This window comes from Abramis brama, assembly GCF_963993115.1.
Source record: "Abramis brama genome assembly, chromosome: 10".
Classification (NCBI taxonomy): Eukaryota; Metazoa; Chordata; class Actinopteri; order Cypriniformes; family Leuciscidae; genus Abramis; species Abramis brama.
Window position 1 is genome coordinate 41048118 of NC_139972.1, and position 20910 is coordinate 41069027.

At 41.6% G+C, this 20910-nt stretch overlaps 1 protein-coding gene across 1 annotated transcript in view; it reads left to right on the forward strand.

The window, feature by feature from the left end:
- sh2b2 (SH2B adaptor protein 2) overlaps window positions 1–20242 on the forward strand; it is a 33020-nt gene extending 12778 nt beyond the window's left edge. Inside the window, exons 5-9 of the mRNA XM_084127616.1 lie at window positions 3209–3309; window positions 3931–4062; window positions 7036–7241; window positions 9073–9244; window positions 17673–20242. Coding sequence (XP_083983742.1) covers window positions 3209–3309; window positions 3931–4062; window positions 7036–7241; window positions 9073–9244; window positions 17673–17992 — 931 coding nt within the window. The 3' untranslated portion in view covers window positions 17993–20242. The remainder of the gene's footprint in view (window positions 1–3208; window positions 3310–3930; window positions 4063–7035; window positions 7242–9072; window positions 9245–17672) is intronic.
- The last annotated feature ends 668 nt before the right edge of the window (window positions 20243–20910 follow it).

Genomic DNA, 20910 nt, shown 5'->3' on the forward strand with positions numbered 1-20910 from the left:
CATCATCGCCGTAGGGGTCATCATCGGCGTAAGGGTCATCATCGGCGTAGGGGTCATCGGCGTAAGGGTCATCATCGGCGTAGGGGTCATCGGCGTAGGGGTCATCATCGGCGTAGGGGTCATCATCGGGGTCATCATCGGCGTAGGGGTCATCATCGGCGTAGGGGTCATCAGCGGCGTAGGGGTCATCATCGACGTAGGGGTCATCATCGGCGTAGGGGTCATCGGCGTAGGGGTCATCATCGGCGTAGGGGTCATCATCGGCGTAAGGGTCATCATCGGCGTAGGGGTCATCGGCATAAGGGTCATCATCGGCGTAGGGGTCATCGGCGTAGGGGTCATCATCGGCGTAGGGGTCATCATCGTTGTAGGGGTCATCATCGCCGTAGGGGTCATCATCGGCGTAAGGGTCATCATCGGCGTAGGGGTCATCGGCGTAAGGGTCATCATCGGCGTAGGGGTCATCGGCGTAGGGGTCATCATCGGCGTAGGGGTCATCATCGGGGTCATCATCGGCGTAGGGGTCATCATCGGCGTAGGGGTCATCAGCGGCGTAGGGGTCATCATCGACGTAGGGGTCATCATCGGCGTAGGGGTCATCGGCGTAGGGGTCATCATCGTTGTAGGGGTCATCAGCGGCGTAGGGGTCATCATCGGCGTAAGGGTCATCATCGGCGTAGGGGTCATCGGCATAAGGGTCATCATCGGCGTAGGGGTCATCGGCGTAGGGGTCATCATCGGCGTAGGGGGTCATCATCGGCGTAGGTGTCATCATCGGCGTAGGGGTCATCATCGCCGTAGGGGTCATCAGCGGAGTAAGGGTCATCGCCGCCGTACTTGGGTCCACCAGACCCTCCGACCCAGTTTGGCGAGTTTCACCATTTGCTCCAGGAGCTGCGCCTGGATGACGGCCGCTCTCAGCGGTACTTCCGCCCAGTTTGAGGACCTGTTGTCCCGGAGCGAGGATCACCCACCTAATCTGTCATTTATATTTGTTTTGATGATAAATTGAGCCAGCCTCCAAAAGCAATTAACCTACCCTGTGATTTTTTTCTCACACAACACTGTCCAGACACGAACTATGTTCTTATACACTAAAGTATGTTGGTTGTCTTTACATTAGAATAATGTTTCATATAATCTAGATTTAGATATGGAATAAAAAGCATTCAATACAAAATGAATGTCTCATATATTGAAATCAAGTTTTTATATGATAAAAGATTTGCTTTGTTGTGCCACACCAGGCATTAGTCATATTACAAAAATAAGTTATTGAGGCCAAACATATAAAATAACATTATAAACTAAAAAGCGGGCCTGCCCCCGTTTATCACATCACTTCACCACGTGACAGCAGCAAGCAGGCTCCTGATTGGTTAGCGCGGCGTGAACTGACGCCAAAGTTCAGATTTTTCAACTCAGGCGTCAGACGCGAATTTGCGTCAAACGTGTGAATGCACAAAAAGCACCAAATAAAATAATTTGCGCGTATCGCTCCAGACGCTCAATTCACGTAATTCGCGTGAACGAGGCGAATTCGTGTCCACCGCGCCGCGCTAAACGCCTCATTCGCGCCGCAGGACCTGCAGACGAGCGCAACCGCGTCTTTACATTGACTTAACATGGAAATCACTCGCGCCAGACGCTCTATTCGCGTTTGATGTGAACGCAGCATTACACGGTACATCTGAATCACGAGACGCAAACTAAAACAAGAGGCACACTGACTGGCCATGACGATTCTTTGAGTCTAATGCAGCATTTCTTTAACACTAAACCAAAGCCGCACTGCTTCCTCTGAGAAGAGTTAAAAAGATAGCATGGTTACATGTTTACCGGTACGCTGTAAAATCCTCAATGTTAAACAAACACTGCTCAGTTTTGCATATGGTCCCAATCTATATAGAGAAAAGTAAGCAATGAATAAGTGTTGCAGTTAGTGAAATAAAGTAGATTCATTCTACAAGTGATAATTGAACATTAGTGATGAACACCTGCTGTCAACAAGCAGAATCACAAGAGGAACAACAAGAACAGGATAAAAGAGAAGAGACAGAAACACAACAGCTACATCTGACTCACAGCCACACAGCCTTCAATGAAATCAACTGCAAATAAAGTCAATATCTCACCAGAGGATTATTAAACAACTCCAAAACAGCATTACCATATTCACTAATTACAAACCATATGGCACATGTACAAAGGTTGTTGAAGCCCGTTAGTTTGGGAAAAGCGCTATATAAATTAAACGTATGATTATAGTTGGGCACTTGGCCACTGACTTTGGTTAATTTAATTCCCTTTCAGCAATTGTTGATCACTAAATTTGACTGCATTTTTTGACATGTGACTTCCCATATGAGTATGAAAGTCTTGAAAAACTTAGAACTTCTCACTATCAAGTTGATATTAACTGTCCCACTCTTCTCACAACCCCTGTTATTGAACACACTGCTTATGATTATGCTTTTATTAGGCATTTTTCTTGGTTTTCATATCTCTAAATGTTTTTGTTTTGCAGTGTACACAAGCTCTTTTTAACTGATTTGTGTGCAGAAACCGGAGACACATCCTTTTAAACATTTCACTAGTTTGAATCTTTTCTTTGTTGTTCAAAACTTCGGATGACATTGACTAATAATATAATCATAACTAAAACAATTAAAATGTTCACTTCTACTTTCAACATAGGGTGCAATGTTATAATCATATATTACAATAAATCATATATTTTTTAATCTTATATTGTTTTTCCGGTAACACTTTACAATAAGGTTCATTAATTAACATTAGTTAATGTATTAACTAACATGAACTAACAATGAGCAATACATTTGTTACAGTATTTATTAATCTTTGTTAATGGTAGTTAATAAAAACACAGCTGTTCATTGTTTGTGCATTAACTAATGTCAACAAATACAACCTTTGATTTTAATAATGTATTAATAAATGTCAAAATTAATATGAACTAATATCAATAAATGCTGTAGAAGTATTGTTCATTCTCAGTTCATGTTATCCAAGGTAGTTAACTAATGTTAACTAATGCACCTTATTGTAAAGTGTTACCGTTTTTTCTTTGCGTCATTAATGTGTTAAAAATGGCAAATTCCAAATTGATTCCAGGACATCAGATGAATGTTTTAAGAAAAGAAACCCTCGTGGAAAGACTCTGTGTGTGTGTGTGTGTGTGTTTCAGGGACAGTGGCGATGACATCGAGCTGGCGTCGTGTGCTCTCGTCCAGCCGCCCAGAGACTTGACGCTGGTGTCCTCCTGCAGCTGCGAGCTGTTGTGTGACGGTACGACTGCACACACACACACACACAATACAGCTCAGCAGTGTTTCCCATCATCGCCCACAGTACCCGCTCTGTTTCTCTTTCTTAAAGGTGCATTGTGTAATATTGAGGAGGATCTGTTGACAGGAATGCAATATCATATACATAACTATGTTTTCAGTGGTGTATAAACCCCTTACATAATGAACCGTTATGTTTTTATTACCTTAGAATGAGGCATTTCTCTCTACACACACCGCGGGTCTGCTTACATCCACATGTTTCTACGGTGGCCCTAAACGGACAAACGTGTTTCGTCACTGTGTTGTTCTTCGTGCAAAGACGCTAGCTAAAGTCAGCGAATAAAACACTGACACAATGATGAACAAGCAACAATAATATTCGCAATAACATCGTTTTACTGAATAATTGAGTAAACCTTATTTTTTAATGTATCTTTGTAAAGAAACCTCATTGATTAACTGTCTCAGACGACGACATCATGTCCTGTCGGCCACCGTAACTTCTGTTGGGTGCAGTTCACAACCTCACCACTAGATGCCGCTAAAAATGACACAGTGCAGCTTTAAGGCATGAAGACAGACAGGAGGATTGTGTTGATGTTCTGGATGTGTTGTTCAGGTTCTCATCGGGGGTCTGAGCGGTTGTGCTCTGTTGCTGCGGATCAGCACTGCCAGGAGGCGCCCGTTACCCAGCATCCCTCACATGTGCCATTAGAGCGGTTCCTGCAGTCGTCAGAGGACACACCATCAGGTACACACATGCCTTGTCCACAAAACCCCACTTACGGTCTTTACACTTGACCACTTAACCACTTGCATGACGTATTTCCTCTTTTTGGCCCAAGTGTTCAAGTAGGCATATAGACTGCAAGTGTGTGTAGATCTTTTGATTACTCGATGGGACACACTTATAGTCTTACAAAAAATGCAAGTGTTTACTGAGCTTTTATTTATTATATTTTCAATACTTTGCATTTTAGAATAAACTTCTACATGTCTGTTCAGTAGTCGCTTTGTAACTAACAGAAGACACAGATTTAAAATTGTGTCTAATTAAGTGATCAAAACAGATTGCAAATGTTGTACTACAGACACCATACTCATCCTTGCACCAATAAAATGTGCAACACTTTATGTTTTACTACCAAATTATATGCATCTAATTAATTTAAATTACAGTGGAATGTTTTCCTCGACATCTCGCGATTTCGGGGCTCATGAGTTCCCAAACATAATGCATGATGGGATACGTTTAGCCTTGAATACCGCTCCGAAGCGCTATTGGAGATAGTGTGGGTTTAGTGTGCATTAAGGGCACTGCACTTTGGCATTTTTAAGACATAGGACAGTCTTGCACACGCTCTCAAGTGGCCAAGACCGCAAGTGTGGGTGTTTGGACAAGGCAACAGTGCCAACCAGTCGAGTCCACTGAACAGTGGTTCGATTCAGTGATTCAATTTCAACTTGTTAAAATTCATGAGGATTTTTTAGATGCTTCTCAAAGGATTCTTTAAAAGAAATATTGACTTCACACTGTTTACTGAGGCAAAAGTAACTGCAAACACAGGACCTACGAGTTAGAGAGCAGTTCACACAGTCTGCGAGCGAGACAGAAATGTCAGAAATGTGTAACCTCATGCAAATATCACCACATGAAAATATAGCTTTTTAGAATATCTGAATTAGTGGTTCCTGGTTTAAAGGGGCAGTATGTGATTTAAAAAAAAATTTAACACCCCATCATGAGTGGACACGCCCTCTACTGCTGATTGGCTCACTCTCTGTCCTCCCCATCATGAGTGGACACGCCCTCTACTGTTGATTGGCTCACTCTCTCTCTCCTCCCCATCATGAGTGGACACGCCCTCTACTGTTGATTGGCTCACTCTCTCTCCTCCCCATCATGAGTGGACACGCCCTCTACTGTTGATTGGCTCACTCTCTCTCTCCTCCCCATCATGAGTGGACACGCCCTCTACTGCTGATTGGCTCACTCTCTCTCCTCCCCATCATGAGTGGACACGCCCTCTACTGCTGATTGGCTCACTCTCTCTCTCCTCCCCATCATGAGTGGACACGCCCTCTACTGTTGATTGGCTCACTCTCTCTCCTCCCCATAATGAGTGGACACGCCCTCTACTGTTGATTGGCTCACTCTCTCTCTCCTCCCCATCATGAGTGGACACGCCCTCTACTGCTGATTGGCTCACTCTCTCTCTCCTCCCCATCATGAGTGGACACGCCCTCTACTGTTGATTGGCTCACTCTCTCTCCTCCCCATCATGAGTGGACACGCCCTCTACTGTTGATTGGCTCACTCTCCTCCCCATCATGAGTGGACACGCCCTCTACTGTTGATTGGCTCACTCTCTCTCCTCCCCATCATGAGTGGACACGCCCTCTACTGTTGATTGGCTCACTCTCTCTCCTCCCCATCATGAGTGGACACGCCCTCTACTGTTGATTGGCTCACTCTCCTCCCCATCATGAGTGGACACGCCCTCTACTGTTGATTGGCTCACGTTTCTCAGAAATCAGTTACTGCACCTTTAAAGGAGACATATCATGCTTTTAAATTGTTTCTTTTTTACATATAAATCATACATTTGTAGTCTATATAAAGCGGAACTGCAATGCTTGGGTCTGAATTCCTCATTATTATAGCTCCACAGGCCCCTTTTCTACCCCTTTTCTGATGTGCGTCTGAGAGCAACTCGTTTTGGTGTGGTCTCTTTAAATACAATTGAGACACTTCATACCCCGCCCACACTCGGCTCAACTCCACCCCGTTCAGCCATTTTTGTAGTTTGATAGCAGAGATACGATTATCTAGCGGCACAGAAACGTTTTATTCACACGTTATTAACAAAATGTCAACAACGGAAGACTTGTCCAGCCAGCCTTACATGTTCGAGCCAGAGTCGAAGCCGGAGCGAGATGAAAATGAAGATGACGAACCTGAAGAACGTCTTCATATGGATGTATCGCAATGGTGTGTACTGTATTTACACATGAAACTTTGGTCTTCCGACCTTTTACCACCGTGTCGATTTATTTTGATTAATATGTGCGAGGGAGAGAGAGCAAGACAGCGTCTAGTTTGGAGACGGTGAAGTCTTGTTTACACTTTCGCCTGGCTCTGAAGAGAGAGAGTGAGCGCGCGTGACCGGGTCTCTCTCTCTGCTCGTTCTTTCAGTTAAACATGCGCCCTGTCACAAGCGCGGCAGTTCATCTACATTAGACGGTGTAATGAAGCGTGTGGGTTACTACATCCAACAACCGAACATTTTAACTTACCCTCTCGTAACTTCTGCATCCTTTAGCTTGGACTACAAAATTGCAGCGAGAAATAAAAATGGCGGATTGCTCGAAGTGGTGGGCCGGAAGTCAATGTCCTTATTTGGCAGTTCCGCTGCAAATACTGTGACGTAATAGTTCAAAAAACGTCATAGATAACAGAAAAATCGGAACAGGTTGAAAAATATGACCAAAACAGAATATAAAGATATCAACAAAGCACCTGAAGAGAATAATTTCAACTTTTCTGTACTTCTAAACACTCCAAATATACAACAAAATGCATTTAAGGGCTAAAAAAGTGGATTTAGCATGATATGTCCCCTTTAAGACCAGCAGGTTTGGGGCTGATTTACCCAGCTAGAGCCACTTTGTCTGAGGCCTGAAAACAGTGTAAACACACACTCACATTGCTTCTGTCATTTAGGAAGTCCAGGTGAAACGCAGAGGGACGTGGAAGGAGATGCCAGTTTGGCGGGTTACCCATGGTTCCACGGGACCCTGTCGCGGGTGAGGGCAGCCCAGCTCGTTCTCGCCGGTGGAGCACACAGTCACGGGCTGTTCGTGATCCGCCAGAGCGAGACGCGTCCCGGAGAATACGTCCTCACCTTCAACTTCCAGGGCAAAGCCAAGGTGAGCCTTCATGGAGTCACGACCCCTGACCCCTGACACCTCACTGAAGCATAGTGTTCTTCAGATGGTGCCTGCATGAATCTGAGTGTGAGAGAAGTGTCCGAGTGTTGTCCTCCATGTCTGAATGAAAGGACAGTCATAATGAGCTGGTTTCTGTGGCTTTGAAGATCATTTGAGGATAGCTGGGAATGAACTTTAAAGGGTTAGATCACCCATTAATGGTGTCATCATTTACTCACTCAAACTCATGTAATTTCAAACCAATGTGACTTCCTTTCTTCAATGGAACACAAAAGCAGATGTTTAGCAGAATGTTCATGCTGCTCTTTTCCACACCGTGACCGTACTTATGGGTGAACTAACGCTTTAAACCAGCTGAAGTTTGTTTGTCCTGTAAGCAGATAAACAAACTTTCAGATCTGTTTGTATAGCACAGTACACATTGTTTCAAAGCAGCTTTACAGAAAATCACAATGTTAATGTTTTAATACCTTCATGCCTTATAGTCATATTTAGCTGATTAGAGCTGGATGATAATCTAGTTACATTTTGCGACAATATAAAAAATCGAGCAGCCGAGATTTGCGATATGAAATATCATTAGAATGTAAATCAGCTGTTTTCTATGTGTAAAGTGATCAGTAAAGTGTAATTTATTCCTGTGATCAAAGCTGAATTTTCAGCATCATTACTCCAGTCTTCAGTGTCACATGATCCTTCAGAAATCACTCTAATATGATGATTTGATGATCAATTATTATTACTCGGTTATTAATAATGGTTCTTATTATTAATGTTAAAAACTGTTTTTGCTGCTCAATATTTTTGTGCTCAAGAAGCCTTTATGATTATTATCAGTGTTGAAAACAGATATTTACATTTTTATTTCAGGATTCTTTGATGAATAGAAAGTTCAAAAGAACAGCATTTATCTGAAATAGAATCTTTTGTTACATAAAACTACCGTTCAAAAGTTTGGGGTCAGTAAGAATTCTTATTTTATTTTTTGGGGGAAATAAATAAAAGAAATCAATACTTTTATTCATCAAAGATTAATTAAATCGATCAAAAGTTACAGTAAAGACATTTATGTTACAAAAGATTCTATTTTAAATAAATGCTGTTCTTTTGAACTTTCGATTCATCAAAGAATCCTGAAATAAAAATGTAAAACACTGTTTTCAACATTGATAATAATTTTGAATGTTTTTTGAGCATCAAATCATCATATTATACTGATTTCTGAAGGATCATGTGACACTGAAGACTGGAGTAATGATGCTGAAAATTCAGCTTTGATCACAGGAATAAATTACATTTTAAAATATATTAAAATAGAAAACAGTCATTTTAAATTGTCATAATATTTAACAATATTATTATTATTATTATTATTATTATTATTATTATTATTATTATTATTTTAATCAAATAAATGCAGCCTTGGTGAGCAAAAGAGACTTCTTTTAAAAACATAAAAAATCTTACTGATTCAAAACCTTTGACTGGTAGTGTATATATTGCTTTATGTGCTGTATGTATTCGGGTAAGGTTAGATATACTTTTAGCACAAGTATCATTTGTTATCAATGATTGATTTTGTTCATTAATTGGAGTTATTTATTGGTGATGATATTGAGGATTGTGAAGCCAGACAGCAACAGTCTCGGGCCAGATCCGTGTTGAATCCACATATTCAGATGTGGCCCGGATCGGGGCCGACACTGTTGCTGTCTGGGAAGCCTGAGAGGTGTTGTGGTGGTGATAATGAGGATTGTGAAGACTGTTGTTGAGTTGATGTGCGTGTGTGTGTGTGGTGTGTGTTTGGCAGCACCTGCGGTTGTCTGTGAACGACAGCGGTCAGTGTCACGTGCATCACCTGTGGTTCCAGACGGTGTCCGACATGCTTCGGCACTTCCACGCGCACCCCATCCCTCTGGAGTCGGGCGGCTCCACCGACATCACGCTGCGCTCGTACGTGACGGTCCAGCGCTCGCCCACAGGTGTGTGTCCAGCACAACACACACAACACAACACAACACACACAGCACACTGACACGTGCAGGTCCAGCGCTCACCCACAGGTGTGTGTCCAGCACAACACACTGACACGTGACGGGGAGCAAACACCTGAACGAACAGCGGGAGTAGATTACTGTCTGTCCGTCACGGCTCTGTTCGGTGATCACCAGCACTATTGCTCAAGCTGACCATGATGAGGCTCTCATAGTCAGACTTAAAAATTCTACAAAAAATAAATAAATAAAATTCTGTATTATGAATTTTTAAGGCCAGACAAGTTATTTTGTGAGGTAAATTTGTAAAGAAAGTCTACACGCCTGTGCACATATATATTCAAACGCGCATACCTATAGACTGAACACGTAATATGCATGTGCACGCCGTCAGCATTTTAACAGATTCGCGTTTTTGAAGTTTACGCGGAGATAATAACGTTTTTCAAAATTATTCAACGCCTGCACCTTGAAATCTATTTCAAAGTTTGCGTTCTCGAGCCCCAGGCACTGTTGTTGTGTGAATGCTTTGAAACAAACTATATTGTGTTGACTTGACTTTACAGCACATTGCAACTTATTCTGGTCAAAAACTGCCCACTTAAGGCCCGTTCACACCAACGACGATAACTCTTACGAGACACCACAACTGTAGCACATAGAAACAATATCATTGGAATGACTTTCGAAAAGATTTATTTTCAGCTGATGAACAATAAAAACATTGACAGCCAATTAGAATTCTTCCTGTTTTAAAGGGGTCCTATTATGCCCTTTTATGACGTTTTCGATGAAGCCCCTCCTTCTGAAATACGAAATGTGCTGTGATTGGTTAGCTGGCCCAGTGTGATGTGATTGGCAGCGCTTAGCGTGTGTTCTGGAAATGTCACTCCCCTTCATAACCTCTACTCAGATGTAAATATTAATGATGGCATCAATTTCAAACCATTTCGAGGCCGATTCAGACCCTGACAATGTTAACGAACAAGAGGATTGTGCTGAACGGATTTCAAGCACGGACTTTGCAAGTACGGATTTCAGAGGACGTTTCAGAGTGGTATGTTTTTTTTTGTAATTTTCTTATAGATACGATGTCATCCACCATTTAATTATATTTGTTGGAAAACGATGGTAATACAAACAGTAATCAATCACAAAATCATGGATAATTTTCCTAAGGGGCAGTGAACAGTCTTACAAAAGCAAGAGCTTACAAAAGCTACAGTAAACACTACATCAATACTGTAATGTTAGTTAGCAGGCTAGCGGAGGCAAAGCTTTACATCATAGCAACTACATAATGCTTAAAAAAAAACATAATGGAAGTATAAAACGGGAGCCTAGAGAACATGTCATCCACTTTCGTCTGAAGGGACTGTTCAGCAGGCATCCCCGAGGCATGGCTAGCGACGCAGTGTCTCGTTCCCTGTTCTCAGGGAACAGAGGGTACAGTCATAACCTAGACGTTCCCTTTCGAAATGGAACTCGCACTGCGTCGATGACGCTATTGGGGAACGATGTACAATCCCACCATGCTGAGGGGAGTGCATGCCAATTATGGCTCGTGACAAAATCATCAGAACTGGCAGTTTCAACCTGAACTGCCAAGAACACACTCCCTCTTCAGGTCACATACAGGCTGTCAGTGACATTATGCCCTACGGTCACTGCCCAAGCTATAAGCCTCAAAGAGGCCTCCAAACACGGAAAAGCCCACCAAGGCTGCTCAAGGGTTTGAAACCAACAGCTTCCATGGAAGGGGTTCCTTTAAGGGAATATGGCCAAGGCATCCAAAGGAGTCCTGTCCAGTCACTTTCTGAGGGGGACATAGAGTCAACCCCACATGGCAACAGGGAGGCTGACCTGACCTAGTCTTGCCAACAACCTGTCTGTTTCCTAAACAGAGTCTCTAACATTATTTGCCTCACTTGTGGAGGCATCCAATAGGGAGGACTGCAGATAGTGGCAGTAATCGCTCACAGACCGGATCAAAGAGACGGGCATCCTGGAGAGTAGAACTCAGCATAGCACTTTATAACCCTTGCAAATGAGGGGAATAACTCTACTCAGGGATGTGATTTTTCCGGATTAATCCGGAATTCCGGATTTTCCGACCTGAAAATGTGACCTACGTGAATCATGCAGATCTGTAAAAAAAAAAAAAAAGGGCGGCGGGGGGGGGGGGGGGGGGGGTAATCTCACAGCCGTCACCATGGTAACCCGGGACGGAACCACAATCGCCGCGGCAGAGAGATGCAATCTTTCCCCGCCCAGCGAGTGCTTGAAGTGCGTCAGAAACAGAGCGCGCGCGCGATCAGTTGTTGGTAATTTGTTGTGTAGCGTGCGCGACGCCGCATCCATATAGACAGCATAGCTTTTTTTTGAGGGCGCTTAACACACAGGCTCGTAGAAACGGGCCTGGCAGCTCACGCCAGTTCTAGACGCGGTGAAAGTTTCCTGATTGTGACGGATGGCCGAATTTACGTGACACATTATAAATGAGCATTATAGTCTGCGATAGATACAGTGCCAAAAAGAAGAGAAGAGGATAAAAGGGGATAAAGACAGAGGTAAAGTGATGTAGTGAATGAACAGTTTATCTAATTGCATAGGAGTAAGATACTATAATTTCATGGCAGTTATTTTTACCTTAAACTTAATGTTAGCAGTTGTTCTGAGTTCTCCAGACTGTGTGATTTTGTTACAATCATGTCAGTTTTAAGACGCATTTTTTATTATCACTTTTTTATTAATGTTTTACCCTACAGTTGTGCAGTTTTGGGGGGAATACAGTACAGGCCAAAAGTTTGGAAACATTACTATTTTTAATGTTTTTGAAAGAAGTTTATATTTATATATTATATTTATTGTGATATATTATTACAATTTAAAATAATTGGTTTTCAATTTATTATACTTTTAATTATAATTTATTTCTGTGAAGCAAAGCTGAATTTTCAGGATCATTACTCCAGTCTTCAGCATGTGACATCCGGTCTATCACATGATCCTTTAGAAATCATTCTAATATTCTGATTTATTATGAGTGTTGGAAACAGTTCTGCTGCCTAAAATATTTGATGAATAAAAGGTTAAAAAGAACTGCATTTATTCAAAATAAAAAAATTATTTTCTAATAATATAAATATTCTTTACTATCACTTTTTATCAATTTAACACATCCTTGCTGAATAAAAGTATTGATTTATTTCAAAAAAAGAAAAAAAATTACTGAACCCAAATTACTGACCAGTAGTGTATATTGTTACAAAATATTTCTATTTTTTAAAAAAAATTCTTCTTCTTTTTATTTTAATTTTATTACTTTTTATTCATCAAAGTATCCTAAAAGTATCACAGGTTATTAAAAAATATTAAGCAGCAGAACTGTTTCCAACTTTGATAATGAATCATCATATTAGAATGATTTCTAAGGACTGGAGTAATGATCCTGAAAATTCAGCTTTGCATCATAGAAATAAATGATAATTTAAAGTATAGGCTAATAAATGGAAAACCAATTATTTTAAATTGTAATAATATATCACAATATTGCTTTTTTTTGTTATGTTGTTATGTGTCATACTCATGACATAAGTTGGATATTGCACATTAAGCAGTTTAAGTTTGGTGTAATTTTTTTTTAAAATATATATTTTATTTTTTAAATTCAAATAAGTTGTTGTCATGTGTCATAAAAAGTTGGATGTTGCACATTTTAGCAGTATAGGTTTGGTAAAAAGATATTTTTTTAAAATTCAAATAAGTTATTGTCATTGTTGTTATAATTATTATTACTACTATTATTATACTATACTATACTATTACTATAGTATAGTAATTACTATTACTATATTACTATACTATTATTATAGAATGGTGTTGATGGCGCAGTGGATTAGACACTTTGATTTCAGGCTTTGATTTCCACTGCGACACATCCACCAAATAAGTTGTCATTTGTCATACTGTACAAAAAAAGTTGCATGTTGCACAACTAGCTGTAAAATAAATTAAAATATATTTTTTTGTTCAAATAAGTTGTTATGGGTCCTGCTTTACTATCCAATAGATCCGCCACCAGTTTGATCGGCGGGGCGGGGCTGGGGGGTCTCAGTACATTTTCCTGCTTTTTTGTCCTTAGCCAATCACATGCCTGTCTACTCAATCCTGGATCTACACAGTGCTATGAAACATTTTGGAGGCTGGGCACTCTAACAAGGGACCCTAGATAAGGGGAGCGCCTCCTGCTCTAGGGCTGATATAACAGGGAGGCCTCATGAGAGTCCTTCAACCTTCTAACCAGACTTAGGGTAGCTAGGAAAATAATATATATTTGACCAGGCTCTGGGCTAGAATCAGGGAGGCTCAAAGGGAGCCTACAACATGATAAATATTGCTAAAATCCACAACATAGTGGAGCCACCTTCAAGGAGGCCTGTGAAGGCCTGCTACTTGATAGCGATACTTGTTAGCAGAACTAGCCTCAGATATCATAGGTGTACTCGCAGAAATACTGTGGACCCGGCTTTTCATACTTTACATTGCCAATGGACAGTGTACTCAGCTAGAGCGCTACGACCCTTTAAACAAGGGGAGTACAATCTTACGCTACCTGACTATTGAGGAGGCCTATAGAAAGGCCTACAACTTCAATTATCAACATTGTCAGCCCATGGCATGCTCAGGCTCTAAGGGAGTGTACTCAAACCCGTCCCCTATGGGAGGGAGTACTAAAGTGGGCCCCAGTGGTGTAGGGCGAATAAACTAAAGCTATGGGTAGCCAAAAACCCACTAAGCCCAAGAGAAATGGAGGCCTCAGTTATGAGGCCAACAACATTTTCAACTTATAACTTGACAATTAATTCAAGGGGCCTAGATCAGGGGTTCCCAAACTTTTCAGCCCACAACCCCCAAAATGAAGGTGCGAGAGACTCGCGACCCCTACTATCCTCGGAGGTGGTTTAAGCAGGGGCGTCACTAGGCCCTTTTTAGGGGGGCTTCTGCCCAGCCCCCCTAAAAAATATTTGATTAATACATTTTTGATCGCTTCAGTCCCCTTTAAAAAAACTCATTTGAAACGGCGGCAAGCTGCGTCAAGTTTCGGCTCCTCCCCTTATCTGAGTCTGCTTGGATAGCGCATTTTTCAGTCTGCAGGGGCGCCGAGCAGAGCGAACATCAGAGAGTACAAGGTGTGTCGTGAGTGTATTTATTGATAGATTGCTATGATATTACATCTGCATCGGTGCAGTTCTTTAACTGCATTGCAGTTTACATAATGTAATGTTACTGGAGCATTGGGAGCAACACGGGACAGTTCGGTTTCTCATCCAATACCAATACGTTTCGCTGCGTTCACCTTCAGCCCTTATCACAGTGTGATAGTTGTTTTTTATTCCTACAAAAATGAAGCGATTAACACCCATGAAAACATACTTTAGAAAACGATCATGATTTATTTTAATTTACTTTTTTAAACTTTAAAACATATTATTTTGTATTTCGGCATTACATTATGCTGCCATGCACAGAAATGATTAAAGACACACATCATTGTCTGAAAGCACTAGATGGCCCAGAGAGAGAAACATCATTATTATTTTGGAGTTTTTTGGAATTATTTTGTTTTGTATTAATAAATATAGTTTTGTATTAAGTAATAATGAATCAGGAGGAGTGTACATACATATATTAGAGTAAGAGTAGAGTAAAGGGATCTGTGATTTTCTTTTAAGTACTTGATTTATAGAAGTGGCAAATTGATAATTCATGTTGTTATTTTTAATAAATAGAAATAAATATAGAACAGATTAATCATATTGCCAATAGACAGTTACATTAATACACGTTTAGCTGGTTAGTTAAATGATTTGAAATTAAATAGATTTTCACGGGGTGACTTGATGAATAACCAACCGTATTGTTGATTACAAAGGCTAAAAAGCTTAAAAAATTAAATAATTTATATTTCATTGTAGATAAACTTAGTTACCTAGCTTTCCTGGTAGCTTTGTCTGAGAAAATGATTCATAAATCAACCTATCAGTTGACCCTATGTTTACTTTCTTCACTGACAGACAAAAATAAAAAGCCTATATCAGTCAAAGCTCAGCTTTAGGAGGGGAAAAGACAGAGCAAGAGAAAAACAAAGAGAAAAAGAGTGTGATGCTGATGAGGTGTGGAAAAAACAGCTGCCCGCACATGGTTTTAAAGCTATTGTCATCCAATTTTTTTGGCCTTCAAAACATCTTAAAATGCACATATGTAGATCAGAGAAATCAAAATTTTCTCGGGGGAACATGCCCCCGAACCCCCCTAAATACCTCACATTCGGTACCTCAGTGATTATAAAACCGTGCCATATGCATGTTACTGGATGAATGAATGAAACTAGTTAATAATGAGCATTAGACCATAAACTCACTTTTTTTTTTTTTTTTACATCATACCCTCATTGGGGGCTGAGCCCCCCTAAAATGAAAATCCTAGAATCGCCCCTGGGTTTAAGTATACAAACGTTTCGTGAAAGTGTGCACACGCACTAATAGGCCTATCCAAACACGAGCATAATTACAACACAGAAGAACACAATAGTCAAATAACTATAGACCCCTTCACGGTTGACGTCACAGGAAAATTCGCAGTTCGCAATTGCAGGTCGGGGTCAGAAAGTTCATTCCATCCCATTGAATTGTGTGTTAACCAGAGAATTTCTCTCTACTAGCAGCTGGCTACGTCTGCAGCATGACACAGGTCCATGACATTTACAAAACTATTAACCTGCATAGCTTAACGTTATAGGTTAGTGTACAGAAAACTTGAAGTGTTCCAGGAGGGCTTGAAGGTGGGTAGTGATAGACTTCTTCACTATGTTAACACTCAGTTCATTTTCCTCCATGAATTAATCCAGCTCACAAAACATGTCAATCATACCCATTTCAACTCGCTCAGTCCAGCGCTCAAGTTGTCTCGTGAATGCGTGGATTTTATCATTCGATGACATGATGCTTGTGTTTTCACCTTGCAATGACATATTAAGGCTATTCAGTTTTTCAAATATGCAAGACAAATACGCTAGCCTTGTTAACCAGTCAGGATCAGTGAGGTGGTCAGCGAGCTGGGACCCATGCTCCATCAGAAATAAGCGGACTTCGTCCCGCAGAGGTGCCGAAAAGTTCAGATTCAATGTCCCGATGTCAGCCAGGTTCAGCCACAGATGTCTCTCCTCGGCGACCATTGCTGCCATCGACCTTCCAATCCAGGCAGTGGTTTGTTTGGTGGCCCGAAGAGCCAGATCTGTGGTGCGGCGCAGCTCGTCCACTGCGTCAGGGGAGAGACCCTGCCCCTGATCCAACTCCTTCAGCAGGTCGGCTTGGTATGCCTGTAACACTGACATAGTGTGCCGGAGCTTTTAGTGCCGATGCCTCTCCAGCAGCCAGATAGTTCGCGAACGTCTCGTCAATTGGGGGCATCGACACACACCTATGTTCGCGCATCCCCTCGGCCTCAGCGTAGTTTGCTCGCTGCTGACGATGGATGCGGGCAGAAAATGGGTTCTTCCATGCATTCTTGATCCCGAACCACTGGGCCCAGATACCGGTCCCTCTTCCCTCGAGAACAGGGCCAGATGAGACCCGAGTTTTCTAAGTGGAAAACTCTCACATTCTGCACAATCAGATCCCTCAAGAGCTGATCGTGTGTGCTCTGAGCCCAAACAGTAAACACACAAGTCGTGTGATTATAAATCAGACAAAACAGTTCCTGAAGACGAAAAGAGGAGGACATGTTCTCTAGGCGCCCCTTTTATACTTCCGGGTTGCACTAGTAGTGATGTTATAGGCTGTCGCTGGTCAAATTCGATTGACGTGATTGGATAGTTTTTCAGACACCAGTTCACGTGGAGGGCGTTCCCCAATTCAGTGTTTTTATCATTCATCTGCTGGAAACAAATCGTTCTGAAAGTGATTCCAACGCTGTTGTTCCTCTCTGCCGTTGATAGTTGTGCTGTGGACTCTGCTATTCTTTTATATTCAGGACGATTTTCTAAAACTATATCTTTATCATTATAGTTATTGTCCGTGGTGTGAATGGGCCTTATAGCTTGATGTGCTGAGAACATTTCTATTTTCCACTATTGTGTGCCAGACGTTACTTGCCTTAACACCTTAAAATCACACGTCATGACCACATGATCACAGACAGCGGACCAGACGAAACCACCCACAACACTGTAGTTACATTTTTCTCAAACAAACACATCTCACATATAGTTCAGTAAATCACTTTTTTCACTGTCTGTTTTCTATATTTTGTGACTAAATTTCAACTGACATTTTGTCAGCTGTTTGAAATGCACCAATAACACACTTTCCTGAAGTTGTGCAGGTATTATGTGTGTGTGTGTGTGTGTGCACAGATGTCCCAGCTGCTGTCCCGCGGTGTGACGCTGCTGTGTGTGGGGCAGAACCGGGCCAGTCTCCGCATCAGCTGTCCGGTGCCGGCGCTCCCTCAGACCCGGCGCTGTCCTCCAGCTCGTCCTCGTCTCCGATGGGCCAGCCTACCTCAGCAGGAGGAGGAGGAGGAGGAGGAGGAGGAGGAGGAGGAGGAGGAGGTCTTCACAGCCGGAGCAACAGCGCAGAGAGACTGCTGGATCCCACCGGTGCCACTGAAGACTATCACGACACCGACGGCTCGCGGAGAACTAGAGCTGTGGAGAACCAGTACTCCTTTTACTGATGCTGAGAGTCACACACTGCTGCTGTCGTGCTCCGTTATTAACACACACACACACTCACACGTCACAATGAGCTCAGACTCGATTTACCAGGTTCAGTGCTGACAAACACACCTCATGTATGTACACTAGCACTCAGAAGTTTGGGTTTTTTATAAGATCTCTTCTGCTCACCATTTATTCTAATATGCTGATTTGCTGCTCAAGAAACATTTATGATTATTATCAGTGTTGAAAATGGTTGCGCTGCTTCATATATTTGTGGAAACTGAGATACATTTAATTTTTTTAGGATTCTTTGAGTTCTAAAATAACTGTTTATTTGAAATAGAATCTTTTTGTAACATTATAAATGTCTTCACTGTCACTTTTGATCTGTTAAATGTGTCCTTGATGAATAAAAGTGTTAGATTATTTAATTTCTTTAATTTAATTATTCTCACCCCAAGCTTTGAATGGTTGTAAAATTTAAAAAAGGTTTGCACCATTGATAATAATCATAAATGTTTCTTGAGCATCAAATCATCATATTAGAGTGATTTCTGAAGGGTCATGTGACTCTGAAGACTGGAGTAATGCAGCTTTGATCACAGGAATAAATTACACTTTACTGTATATTCACACAGAAAACAGCTGTTTTACATTGGAATAATATTTCACTGTTTTTACTGTATTTTCTATCAAATGCAGCACTGGTGAGTAGAGGAGACTTCTTTCAAAAGAATTAAACAATCTTAATTATTTCAAACTTTTGATTAGTAGTGTATATTGGATCTTTACTTCACCGACCAACACAATGAAAATCTTTTTTCGCAGTCACCAACACACACACATCACTGGAAATGAAGTAGAAACGAGCATCTGAGAGCTGATGTCTGCGATCTGTTATCAGTGTTTTCATGTTGAGTCGGTCGTCGTGTGTTTTCGATCATGTTCTCCGTTCAGTGATGATAAATGTCTTCACATCGCACAACTGACTAGGGAGTTTTTGATTGTCTCACGACATACACCCATCATCATCATCGGGATCTCTGTCACCTGTAGATGTTCTTGGTGGGATAGCCTGTTTGAAGTTTGTAGACAACAGAGTTGATTAAAAAATGGTTTCAGATGCGTTCATAAGCCATCGGCAGTCTGTCAGTTCTTCATTTTTATTCTTGAGGTGTCCATTAGCAATTCAAACTTCATGCTAATCATATTTTAATTATGTTTGTCTTTTATTCACCACGTGCTATTCTAATATCATGTCATTTAGGACACATATTTTGGGATGTTCTTTTTCTGTTGACTTATACAGTACAATTGAGTGAAGTCGAGCCGTCTGACCACTGTTTCCTGTCCTAATGTGACGTGCGTCGTCGCGCTGAACTCATTCCTGCTGACATGATTCCCACTGTCTGTGGACCATCTACCACATTCTTCCCATCATCCATAAAATGAATGAAATCAACTGACCTTCACAATATTGTCAGTTTTAACCAGTGACTAGTAACGCATCTGTTTGAGTACATGTTCCCATGAGTCATTGCTCTCATGATCTGTAACCCGTTAAAGACGAGTGGTTTTGTTTCTCATGTGTTTGGTTTGTGTGCTGTCGGAGCTCGTTCACTCGTGTGGTTGAACCTCGGGTGCTTCATTAGTCTTCATGCTTCAAGGACCTCCATGTTCTCATCTGATAATAATGACAGAAGCACAATAGCATGTACTTTCCCTTTTACCGGATCATTTGTTGTTAAATGTGAACTAGTTGTGTTCCCGCAGTTCACTGTCACCAAACCTCAACTTATACTGTCTACACAGGAGTCATGCTTCAGATTCAAGCATTTGCTAAATGGAAGTTTTGAAGAAAAAAAATTGGGCTAAACAAAACATATCAATGCAGCAATAGAGGTCGACCGAAAGTGGATTCTGTCAACACGATAACTGTGCGATAATAAGTGGGAAAACGGGCCAGTAACTGATTAATTGGCAGATTTTAACATTATAAATGAAAGCCAAACCGAACACGCCAAATGATAACATATTTTATTCATATCTTGGCTTTTTTTTCTCTGTCGATGTTTAAAATCCTCCACGGTTTGGAGAATGGATGGAGGGGTGGATGATGGATGGGTGAATGGATAGATGATGGATGGTTGGGTGGGTGAATTGATGATGGATTGATAGATCGTGGGTGAATGAATGGATATATTGGTGGGTGAATGGATGGATTGATGGATGGATGGGTGGGTGAATGGATGTATGGATATATGGATGGGTGGGTGAATGGATGTATGGGTGGGTGGATGAATGGATGGATGGATATATGGATGGGTGGGTGAATGGATGTATGGGTGGGTGGATGAATGGATGTATGGGTGGGTGGATGAATGGATGGATGGATATATGGATGGGTGGGTGAATGGATGTATGGGTGGGTGGATGGATGGATGGATGAATGGGTGGATGGATCATTGGATGGATGGTTAGGTGAATGGATGGATGGTTAGATGAATGGATGGATGGATATATGGGTGGGTGGATGGATCATTGGATGGATGGATGGATGGTTAGGTGAATGGATGGATGGATGGGTATATGGGTGGGTGGGTGGATGGATGGATTTATGGGTGGGTGGATGAATGGATGGATAGATGATGGATCATTGGATAGATAGATGGATGGATAGATGATGGATCATTGGATGGATGGATGGATTTATGGGTGGATGGATGGATGGATAGATGATGGATCATTGGATAGATAGATGGATGGATAGATGATGGATCATTGGATGGATGGATGGATTTATGGGTGAATGGATGGATGGATGGGTATATGGGTGGGTGGGTGGATGGATGGATTTATGGGTGGGTGGATGAATGGATGGATAGATGATGGATCATTGGATAGATAGATGGATGGATAGATGATGGATCAT